General features: G+C 38.2%; 1 protein-coding gene across 1 annotated transcript; it reads left to right on the top strand.

The window, feature by feature from the left end:
* The first annotated feature begins 5,281 nt into the window (after positions 1-5,281).
* LOC137002981 (putative nuclease HARBI1) lies at positions 5,282-12,336 on the top strand. The gene is made up of 2 exons (XM_067362974.1): positions 5,282-5,344; positions 11,269-12,336. Exons 1-2 carry the CDS (start codon positions 5,282-5,284, stop codon positions 12,334-12,336), a joined length of 1,131 nt encoding a protein of 376 aa, XP_067219075.1.
* Positions 12,337-12,490: the final 154 nt, after the last annotated feature.

Raw genomic sequence — 12,490 nt, 5'->3', positions numbered from 1 at the left:
AAATTTGTATTTGTTGCGTCTGGAATCAGAGGCACCAAAAAAAAAAAAAAAAAATTGTAATAACGCCATAAAGGTTCCCAGGTTTGGCAGACACGTATAGTACATTAACATCATCATCTCCAAAACAAACATCAGACATCCTGTACATATCAAGTCGGTTTACTTCTGCACATGCAGATCACCATCTCCTCCAGCCTCCTGCATCTTCTCAGTGTGAAGATCATTCTCCAGCCTGATGGACCATAGTGTCAGCTGACTGACTTGGGTAAAGTTGGTTTTATATTCGCACATTCGGACATCCGTATTCAATAGCCTTGTTAATCACACTACTTTGGACATTCAGTGGACATTCACAAATAAATATGCCATTAAACAATACTTGCCTATTTTGATCGACTGTGAAAAATGTTGTAAGTTGACAACCGTCGGTTGTCAATATCATGTCGCTGCTTAAAATTCGCAAACGTTAATTTATTGCATATTTATTGGAAAGTCTGAATTTATCAGAAGTCTGAATGTGCGCATATAAAACCAACTTTACCCAAGTAGCTGACTGCATTGTTTTTCCTTACTTAGTGTCTGTGTGTGCATCTCAATCAGCTCTGAGCTCTCCTGATCAGTGCCCTAACTACTGAACTAGGGAGCTGATTGAGACACAGCCTGTGTTTAATGCTGATGTGGCCTTAATGTAGGGAGGGATGGTGTCCAGTTGGGGTCAGTCTCCATAATCTTTAAGCAGGCTGATCTGCAATGAAATCAGAAGGTTTTTAGCTACATAACATAAGACCACCGCTGTAAAAAGTAGTCAGAAAATTAGAATCAGCATATGGATACAGAGCAAAAATGTCGTACCTTAAGTATATCAAATAAAAATGCCTTAGCAAAATTAAGAATAAAAAAAAAAAATGTAGACATATTCAAGTAAAGGGATTCAGTTTAAATTGACTATTGTTTCATAGCACATACAATCCAAAACAATGCGTTGCTATAACGTTTGCTACTTTAGAAAACAGAAATCTCTAACTCACCTTTGTGAAAATGTAGAGAGCAAGCATACGTGAATGGAGATATCTTGACGAAAGTGATGTTTTGCATCTCACCGCGGCAACCCATGCGATCCGGCGCCTCTGTTACTGCCTCTACATACTCTCCATACAGCCTTTTTTCAAGTAGGAAACCGACTAAATCTAATCTCGTAGTAAAGTTTTTGACATTTTCTATCGTGGGACATATTATTGCAGCTTTTCACACAACAAAAGTGTGCCATTTTTACAATGAAAAGAAGCCAAAGAAGAAACAACTCTGCACTGATACAGAGATTGTTTGGATACCTCACAAATGGCGGCGACACCCATAATGCACTTCAGTTTTCACGAGTGTGACGTCACCTGACAAAGACCGATTTGCGATCCGTTTTGAAGCGCGCGCCGCAATTTAGCCTGAAGAACAACATCTCTTGCGCGGATTATTGTGCTTTCAACGTTTTAAACGTTGATGATAATTTTCAAACATTTACTGCAATTTAGCAACAGTAAAGACTGCATTTTACAACAATCACTGACTGTGCTGATTCTTACGTTAAGTTTGGGTTTAGGAAGGAACGAACGCACGCAGCTGTGAAGAGAATGAATGTGTGCTAGACGAAAGGCGGCTAATTTTTAATAGTTTTACCTCAGATATCTTCTTTCTGATGTTTAAACATGTTTAAACATGAGGGGACACGAAAATGACAGCACGAAAATACAGGCACTGTATAGTGGGTAAATTTGACCCGCGCAGCGCTTATAGGTATAAATGCCCCGTTTTATGATTTTATCTAAACAATTTTTAACACCAAGGGATTGTAAATTACACAATTTTAGTAAAAATCAATGACTGTGAGACTTGAATGTTTTATTGAAACCTGTTATGTACATTTGAAAAACAGCCACGGGTAAAATTGACCCCATGGCAGTTCTAGTGTTAACCACCACGAGAATTCATCTTTCTCGAGCCATAAATCATTACATTTGCGCTTACCTAATAAGGCTAGGCTACCTGCTACCTCAAATCTCTCTGATGATGCAAATAACTACCGCGAGAAAAAAATTCCAGTTCCAGTTATCTACAGAACCCTCACTATCAACCTCTTTTACTAAGCTTTGAGCTTTCTCCTGAAATTTATCCCATTTGGCCTGAGAAAAGTTATATCTGGTGACATTTTTTTCAACTTCTCTTCTCAAATCCCTCCCAAACCTGTATAAAATTGGATAATGATCACTACCCAGTGTAGAAATCTACAACACCCCATTCACCAATTCTAGCTAAATTTGATGAAGCAATTGATAAATCTATATGGCTGCAGGTATTACTCACAATATGATAGCTAGTCGGCCTTCCATCATTTAACACTACCAACTCATACTTATCTAAACATTCTTCTTCAACAATACCACTTTTATCCCTGTGATCACTCCCCCATATTGGATTAACTGGATACCTTACCTTCTCCATTATCTCATCATAATCTGACAATACCAAAGATTGACAGGGGTTCTAATAATTTAAGACAGTAATAGAATTGTGACTGCTCCAAGCATTCTAGATTAGAATTAATATCAGCTTTTCTATACTGCATCCCAGTCTTAACAAAGGTTGCACAACCCCCACCTGGGGCCTGTGCCATGATGGTAGTTGAACAAACTCAGGGTTATAGGATTAGTTTCGTGTTGACAAAACCAAACCACTCCAATCCGGCTTTGTTGGTACCATGACGCTGATCATCAACTTTATCTGTCAACTCAGGCTTTGATTCTGAGTTTGTGGAGTGTGTGCACATGAATGCATGACATCAGTGGTGAACAGCCAATCACATGCCTTGCAACAGAAATAAACTGTGATTCACTTCTCGCAAGAGAGCCAGCATGATTCAAAATTCTTTTGCTAAAAATGAAGAATTTAAACGCATTTACACTAATGGAAAATACTTGTCTGTGAAAGAGGACATATAAAAGAAATGATCTTTCTTTATCAGTGCAAGTGAAAGTTGTGAAGTAAGTTTATATTTAGTTTGAGATCTCTAATCCAGAACATAACCTGCCCCGGGGCAGGTTAGCCGTGGAGCGTAAGTTACTATGGCGATGAACACAGCTAAAAGTCAAGTTACTTTCATGGTACCTAAAACCCAGGATTGGTGCAAATTAATCTGAAACTTACCTGGCTAGCCAGCGAATCCAACTTCATGGTACAGGCCCCTGATCTATCAGGCCTATCTAATCTCAAACATAACCTGGAATTACAACATCCTTAACCGTGTCTCATATCAATCCTGGTGCTTCTTTAAACTCCTCAACAAACTTCTTTAACTCCTGACCATTCCCCATTCAGACTCTGGGCATTTCATTGAAGAATATACCACATTAAAATGTTAATGAGGCTTCTCATCATCCACCTCATTAAAATCCTCCATACTACTAGCCTTCAACAACTGTGACTCTCCATCATGTGTTGATGTAACTGGCAACTGTTTAATATTCAGGTACCTTTCAGCTGCCCGCACCACTAACTTAATGACATCTGACCTGTTAGCTGCTTTCTTAGCTCCCACAAAAAAATCAGAAACAAAAGACAGAAATGACTCTGTGTAATGATTCGTCACTAAAGCTGGGATCCATTTGCATGCTTTATTGTACAATAACGAAGTCAGACAGGCTGGGTCAAACAGGGGCAGACAGGAACAGCAGAGACAGGCAGAATCAGTGGTCAGAATACAGGCAAAGGTCAGTACAGGCAGATATCACTCACAAACAGTAGACAAGGCAAGGGTCAAGACAGGCGGCAGAGGTTCGTAAACAGGAGAGAACAGGTTCAGCAACAGGCAATCAGACAGGATATAAACGCTCAGAAATGTACACCGTGGCAATACAAGACTTCGCGGAGCATGAGTGGAACTGAGAGTCCTTTATAGTCCTGCTGATGAGTTACAGCTGGCGGGGTAATCAGTCCGAGGTAGAGGCTTATGGGAAATGTAGTGTGGTGTATGTGTGAGTGTATTAGTATTCTGGTGAGGGCTCCCTCCGATGGCCAGAGGAGGGAATCACGGAGTTCGTCTCTGTGACACTCTGTAAGACTTGATTTTCCTGCTCAGACAAAAACTGAGATCAAGCATCCTGCAATAAGCAAATCAAGCATCCCCCCAAAACAGGTGTTGGTGTAGTAAATATTTATAACCCTTTTGTTCTGGTCTGTCATAAAGGTAAAGTGCAAAGCAGTCATGCGGGATCTTCTGTAACCACAGGCCCCCATACAGTGATGGGCAAGTGTCTTAAAACACTAATCCACCACTGTGTGTATATGTATTTCTTTGAGTAATTGATGTTATGCATTTATTATTTCTGAATTGGCTTTAATTGGTTATTTGTGTAATTGGCATGACACACTTTTACCTGACAAATAAAATGTTATATTTGATTTACTCTGGATTCTCTTGAAATAATTATGACCAGTAAATTATGGGAGGCTAATGCTACCGTAAATCTGTGTCCAGGGTAGAACAAACTGAAGGCGCATGAATGAAGGAGCAGTAGGCACTTCATCTGAAGACCTTTTGATTTCTGTTTACCACTGATTTAGCAAGTTGTATGGAAGTGGCTAAATTAAAATACACTTTTGTTCGAGTGAGCAGTAGGCAACCGACTAAAGGTATTAACCAACTTATTACACCCTCTGACGAAGATCAGACTGGCGAGTTTATGTCCGTGAGTTTACCGCAAAATCCCGGGGTGAGTATCTCTGTGCGGCATCGGGTCCCTGATGAAAGAATAATTGAAATATGGGATATCCAGAATCATCAAATATCTAAATTAATACATAACCAATGATTAATTTCTAATTGGAAACACAACCTAAGAGTAATAATCATTTGAAATTCGAGTCAGATTAAACGAGTGAAATTAAGTGAACATTCAGAGGCGCTGAAAAGGCATTCACACGTTAACCCTTAACCTTCACCCGGGCCGTCGCATTCCGTTTTTGGGCCGATGCGGGGTTCCTTACACACTTAAGGCTGGAATACATTACATGATTTTTAAAATCTGAACAGATTTTTAAAACACTAGGCATCATACACTTGCAGACTTTGCAAATGGTTACAGAGAAAAGCTGGGCATCATACACTACCAGACTTTAAAATCGTTCGGAACACAAACAGAAACACGTGCCTGGTTGCTAGGAGACGCATGACAGACAGGCGAAACAAACGCAGGAGATGAGATGACCCGCGGTCGTGGAAGATGTGAGCCAAATGCGTTTGGAGATAGTGCGGGTAGACACAGTCAGTATGGACAGATTACAACAGGAGTTAGAGGTAAATTGTGTAGTTTTATGATTATCCAAGTTGTTACCTTTAATATAATCAATTATTAGTCGCTGTGTACATTTAATGTAATATAATCAATAATTCGCAGCTTCTGATATTTTAGTCCAGCTATATATCCAGGATAAAGCGTAAATGTATAATGGATAGTGATGAATATTAACATATTTAATAATGAATGAATCCGGACTTACCGCAGAAAGTGGTATGCTAACTCTCACAAGACAGGGCTAACAGTACAGTACTTACTGAAGCAATTTTTCCATCATAGTGGAGCTCCACTTATTCTTCAGTGATTTTTTCTGTATATGAGAAACAATTACTAAACAAGCGGCAGATTCTGCATTTTCTCATTTATTTCATGTATGTCATGCGTGAGCTCGTGGCTCTATCTAGCGGCTGTAAGCGGTATATTTTATTGTCTCAACATGATTACTCGTCAAGCTCCAAGCTTGTGATTCGTGAGCTGAATGAAGGTAAGTTTTTCCTTATTACCCGATCTTGTACAGTAGTCTCATTTTTTTTCTTGATCTTTGTGACTTCGCACCCTTGATTTGCATTGCTTGGGCAGTGTATGACTGTACCGTGTACTGTATTTATTAGCAAGAACATATATAGTTCACTGATATGTGTTCTAAAATCAGCTCAAAATATCAAACATTTGATATCCTCCGACTGGAAGGAAACAAAATCTAAAGCTAAAAAAATTTGAGTCTGTGACCATCATATATTACGCGATTTTCCATGGAATCAATCGGCTTAAATCTGCAGAGTGGCTCTGACTTTTGTCAACTAGCGTCAACTTGTTCAGACTGTGAATCACAGGATTCAGAATTTTCATCTTTAGCCTACTTTGTATTTGTCTGTGTGGTCTGCAATAAACAGATGAAGAACATATTACAATAAATAATTACAATATACATACATCATAGCAATTTACATGCCATTCTACATTCAATACAATCCTCAGGGTTTGTACTGCACTACCGACATTAACCGCTAGAGGGCGCGTGAAGCCCATCTATCAGGGATCGCGAATCTCCGTGACTCTGAGAAAAGGCAGCCTCATTGGCAGGGCCACGGGAAAATACGACAAATACTATTAACTTAAAACTGATTAAAGGTGTAAAACATTGCACAAAGTAACCACAAGCAAGGAATAAAGAAAATACTAACTTAAGTAACTTAAATAACTTTGTATCTCTGTTATATGTATGGCTGTGAGTTAGGGTTGCACGGTGTACCGGTACTACGGTAGTATTGCGATACTAAAGCTTCTAAATACTGGCGATGCCATTGTATTTTTTAAACGGTAGTATCGTAAGTACCGTAAGGAATGTTGTATGTGCGGCAGGTATACACTTCAATTAAACATGCGTGCCTGCAAAAACATTACAAGAGACTGCCGTTGACTGTTTGCTGTGCCCTGTGTAGTAAATGCTCTGTAGAATTAGTGCCTTATTGTTTCCCGATGCTTCAGTTAATTTTGCAATGAGATAAAATTGCATTTGCACGTTGTTGTTCGCAGTGCATTTTATCTGGAGAAAGGCTCTGAAATTCACTTAATTAACATCATAAAATCTTTATAAGAATGAATTCTCACAGTTTTTCCGTTGCTCATTTGACCACTTCTGGAAAAGATTAAATAGTTTGTTTCTAGAAACATCTTTGCGAACACGACAGGGTTTCCACTCTATTTCAGTGATCATTTTCCAGGACTTTTCCAGGACTTTTCCAGGACATTTTTTACTATGGCAGGAATAAAAGACAAGGATCACACCCTAAAGTGATATATTGCTTTCTTTAAAAGGCGTACAGTTTATTAGTGATGGGCAGATCGAGGCTTCGTGAAACACTGAAGCAGTTGAAGCAAATGTGCCATGATGTGTCGAGGCTTCGAAACAATATGACACCCATCTCCACGGTGACCCCTAGTGGTCAGAACAGTGTAAATGAAACAAATTCTGGCCAAACATGCATTAAAAATACCCTTTAACAAATCTATTGCAAAAGTTTTATTGACAGTAAAATCAATCAAATGCAATTAACTAATCATTTAATAAGATTAAATAGAGAGTGTCTGTATAATTTGTGTTTTTATCAATTTTCAAGGCTTGTTTCTTTGTTCCATGGCTCAAGCTAAACAGGCCAATAAGAGATTAATAACTACCATTATTCATTTTAATTATTCTAATATCTAATTAAAACATCTACAACTGTATAAAACTGATCAGAGATCAGGTAAAACCATAGGGTAAAGATCTAGACACTTGTTCAATAGTTCTCAGTGAATCTACATGATTCATGGCTTCACTTTATCATCGCCCTCTACCGGTGAACCATTGAAATTTTGAACTGTTTCAAAACAGTGATGACATAATGAAGCCTCGTTTACTAAAATCACGTGACTTTGGCCGTTTGATACACGCTCCGAATCACTGATTCGAAACAAAAGATTCATGAAGCTTCGGAGCTTCATGAAGCAGTGTTTCAAAATCGGCCATCACTACAGTTTATTGCCATGACTTAACTATAAAATCAGTTTTTAATATGAGCTCTTAATCATACATTATGACTATGGAAGCTTGTTTCTGCCACAGAATGAAAAAAAAGAAGTCGCAATTACCTTTTTTGTTTCTCACTATTTTGACTTTTTTTCTTGCAATTGCGAGTTTATATCAGTTATGCAATTTATAATTCTGACTTTATAACACAATTGTGAATTGAAAAAAAGTTGCAATTACCTTTTTTATTCAGCAGCAGACACTTCCATAGTTTATTGTCATGACTTAACTATAAAATCAGATTTTAATTTGAGCTCTTAATCATATAATATTACAAATTGTTCTCGTTACCAGTGTCCATATCATAGCAAAAAATATTGGAACTATTTTAATGTCTCGTTTAACTATTTGAAAATAAAAATATTAGTCAAAGACAAAGTTGATGAACCACAAAGAAACCCATAACGCGTAATAGATTATGTGGCAGGTCTATTAGTTATTTCAAAACTTTGCAGCCTGTATACTTAGCAGCATGAAAAACTTTCATATTGCGAATGGGTTATATACAGATTTTCCCTTTTTAATCACTGCAGCTGTCAATCACTTCAGCGCAAACTCACAAAGTTCTGCACTGTTGTGAAAACTCCTGTTATAATCAATGAAGCTGGCTACACTGCACAATGAATCCCTTATTGACCTTAAATTGCATCAAAATTATTAGTTAGTAAGTTACTGAATTAGGTAGCTGCTTACTAATTAACATTTTCTGCATACATTTTTATATTTGAAACATTACAGTTTTTTACAGACGCTAGGACACATTTCTCAATACTTAGGTCACTTTTGCAAAACTCTTCACACAGTTCTCCTAACCAACTTTCAGCTTGGCAAAGCAGTTAATTTCACATTCAAAATGCACTACAACTACCAAAACACTTTATTCAGGTCTCAAATCAACTCATTCTTCCAGAGCACTAGCAAAGGTTGACAGCCGACAAACACACTTTGTCACCCACAAAACAATGACCTAAAAAACACTAACAACATGTAGCATTATACAATGTTTTCTTGTGTAAAACAAGGACACATTTCTTTTTATAATTCACTGCAATATATGTTACTGAAATAAATCAGACATGATGCAGAATTCGTCGACATTATATGTCGTTTATTTATTTTTATTTTTTTGCACTGAGTAATTCCAAAATGCAAGAATTTGTGTACACACCATCCACTGATACAGATACAATTCAATTGTTTTTATAGCATTTACAGTTTTTTACAATCGCTAGGACACATTTCTCAATACTTAGGTCACTTTTTCAAAACTCTTCACACAGTTCTCCTAACCAACTTTCATCTTGGCACAGCAGTTCATTTCACATTCAAAATGCAGTAAATCTACCAAAACACTTCATTCATGTCTCAAATCAACTCATTCTTCCAGAACACTAGCAAAGGTTGACAGCTGACAAACACACTTTGTCAGTCATAAAACATCGACCTTAAAAACACTAACATCAGTTAGCATTATACACTGTTTTCTTTTTTAAAATTTCTTTATAAAACAAGAATGACACTCTCTACTGCTTATAATTCACCGCAGTACATGTTACATGGTCCATGTTTACATTACAGAACAAAATTATTCCTAAGTTTCCCCTTTTGAATGGATGGTAATGAAACTAAAAAGCGAATGCTTGTGTAGGTGTTCAGTTTCATCTAATTCCTCTGATAGTATTTGAATTTTTATATTTAGAATATATTTCATTACAATATTACTGTAGGAATGCAGCATATTTCTGTCTTACTCAGTTTTGTATTATGTTATTGATTTGAACATAAGTTGAACAGTTTTGAAAACAGTATGTAAGCATGTGCAGATTGGCCTTTACGTACAAAGAGTTTTGGCAGTTGTTGTGTCTGAGTGAGAAAAGAATTCATGAAATTTGAGAGATGTAGTCACTGAATGCATTTTGTGCCAAAGCAATGATAATTGATCCTCAGTTTAGCCCACATAGACTTCTGTTGTGCTCACTGTGTGAAGAGTTTTGCAAAAGTGACCTAAGTATTGAGAAATGTGTCCTAGCGTCTGTAAAAAACTGTAATATCATAACATTATTTATGCAATTGTAATTGAAGTGTACATGCATAAATGCTACATCATAATGTCAGTTCATACAGCTTCTGTGCAGTGCTAGATGAATTTTGTTTACAATGATTCATTTGATTGGTAATAAAAGCCTGTTATTCATCCTCATTAATGAAGTATTCAGAGAAAATTCTGGTCTGTTTTCATGTTTTTATGAAAGTTTGGTTCATTTTGTATACTGCATGGTATCGCGATACTACTTGGTATCGTGATACTTCAGCTGGTATAGTATCGTAAGACATTTTTTATGGTATCGTGACAACCCTACGTGAGTACAGCGCGAATGCTGAGAATACGAAGGAGATAAACAACTCGATAATTTACATTAACCAAAGCTGTAACATGGCAGATAACTATACTAAAGAGCACAAATATGTAAACAAACTTTTTATCATGAACACACACATATAAGGTAAACTTTGAAGGTCAAGGTGTAGGACGACATGCTGCGTGTTCTGCGTGCTCCGCTGGCTGTCTGACTGTTCAGGAAGTTTCCTAGCTCGCCACATGAGCTGCGTCCGAAATCGCATACTACATGAGTAGGTACTACATTTGAATTTGAACATACTTCCAGACCGTTAAAACAGTACGTTCTATATAGTATGAATGGAATTCGGACGTACTACATCCGCCATGTTAATATTGTCACGTGTCATGCGTCGTCACAACAGCGCGAAAATTTAAAGGGGCCACACCGCGAACATCTGCAATGTTTTTATTAATGCTTACTGCTTTCATCGCCGTTTTAACATCAATTCAGTCAACAGCTCAAAGGAGGCGTCGGTCAGCTGCTCACAGATCACTCTTTTGTCAACAGCTTGTTAAATATTTGTCAAATAACGTAAGTATAATCACCCATTTATCTAGAAAATTTTACCTCAGAATAAAAAGACATGTTTGTGAACATCATGACAGAGGCTGATTTGGAGCAACGAAATTAATTAATTTATTGTTATAAATGAATGCATATAAAAATACATGAGAGAGAAAAAAGACAAATCAAACTTGAATACATATACACACACTAATATCTATTTATATATCTATAGATCTATAGCTATCTATCTATCTATATCCATCTCTCTCTCTCTCTCATTATATATATATATATATATATATATATATATATTTATATATATATGAGAGAGAGAAAATGAATACACACAATATAAACATAACCTAAATATTATAGATACAATATATACATAAATAAATAGTATATACATATTCTAAAAAAAATATTTACATAACATTTACAGACTGTGAGCCCTACAACCTACTGCCGCCTGAATGTTGCTGTGCCAATTCTTCGCCTGTATTTCGAAGATGGATCTGACCTTCGTCCCAGTCTCCGGCTTTCACGACAGACCATCACATCCCTCATTGCTGTTTTGAAGTCAGATTCTGACCATGGCTGGGAAATAGATGTTGAGGTGCTGGTGTTCCTCTATTGGCTGGCTCATGCAGCATCATATAGAGTGGTCTCAATGGCCTTTTACCCTATTCCAAAGTCCTCAGTGCATGACATTGTGCACAAAATGAGCCAGGCAGTCATCAGTATTTTGAGGAAGCTGATCACTTTCCCCACCCCGGATGACCTGGAGGCAGTGGGAGCAGGTTTTGCCCAGCTGGCTGGGTCTCCAGCTTTCAACATGGTAGCTGGTGCTATAGACGGCTGTCACATCCGTATCAAGCCGCCTGCAAGTGACGCCGCCTGCTATTTTAATAGGAAGCTGTTCCACTCTATACAGCTGCAGGCCATAGCTGACCACAAGGGAAAGTTCCTTGATATCTTTGTTGGGTACCCCGGGTCTGTGCACGATGCCAGGGTCCTGAAGAACAGCACCGTTTACACTGGCCGCCTGTATCCACCTGCAGGAAAATGCATCCTTGGAGATGGTGGGTATCCTTGTTTGAGTGCGCCCATCTGCCTCATCACACCGTATAGAAAGCCTGTACAGAATCCTGCTCGCTTCAACACCAAGCATGCTCGTGCACGCAACATTGTGGAGAGAGCCTTCCGGATGCTGAAGACACGTTGGCGCTCAATCTTCTTCAAGGCCCTGGAAGTCAGCCCTGCCTTTGTGCCAGATATTGGTGCGTGCTGCGCGGTGCTCTACAACCTCTGTCTTCAGAATGGGGACATTATTGATCCAGAGGTTGTAGAGGATCCTGACAATGACCCACCTGAACCTCAAAACACAGAAGCCAGCACAGGAGAGGATGTGCGGGACAATCTGGCTGCAGCTGTGTCCGCACCAGACAACTGTGTGTCAGTGTGTGCTCTTAATGAGCATGATTACCTGCAAGACAATTTAACAGGTTAAGACTCTGCAAATCAGTTCTTGTTCTCAGATTGACATTGTTTAAGCTTATCTATTTTAGCTGGTTAATATGTAAATAGTTAGGTGTGTGTGTGTGGGCACAGCCCACAGGGTGTTGTGATGCAAAAAGTGCAGTAGCAGTAGAAAGAAAGAGGTG

Source organism: Chanodichthys erythropterus, chromosome 3, assembly GCF_024489055.1.
Source record: "Chanodichthys erythropterus isolate Z2021 chromosome 3, ASM2448905v1, whole genome shotgun sequence".
NCBI lineage: Eukaryota > Metazoa > Chordata > Actinopteri > Cypriniformes > Xenocyprididae > Chanodichthys > Chanodichthys erythropterus.
This window is presented reverse-complemented; position numbering and strand designations above follow the sequence as displayed.

Coding starts and splice junctions, on each gene's coding strand:
- LOC137002981 (XM_067362974.1), top strand. CDS start 5,282: ATGCGTTTGGAGATAGTGCGGGTAGACACAGTCAGTATGGACAGATTA. Junction 5,345..11,268: donor GATTACAACAGGAGTTAGAG/GTAAATTGTGTA, acceptor TAACATTTACAG/ACTGTGAGCCCTACAACCTA.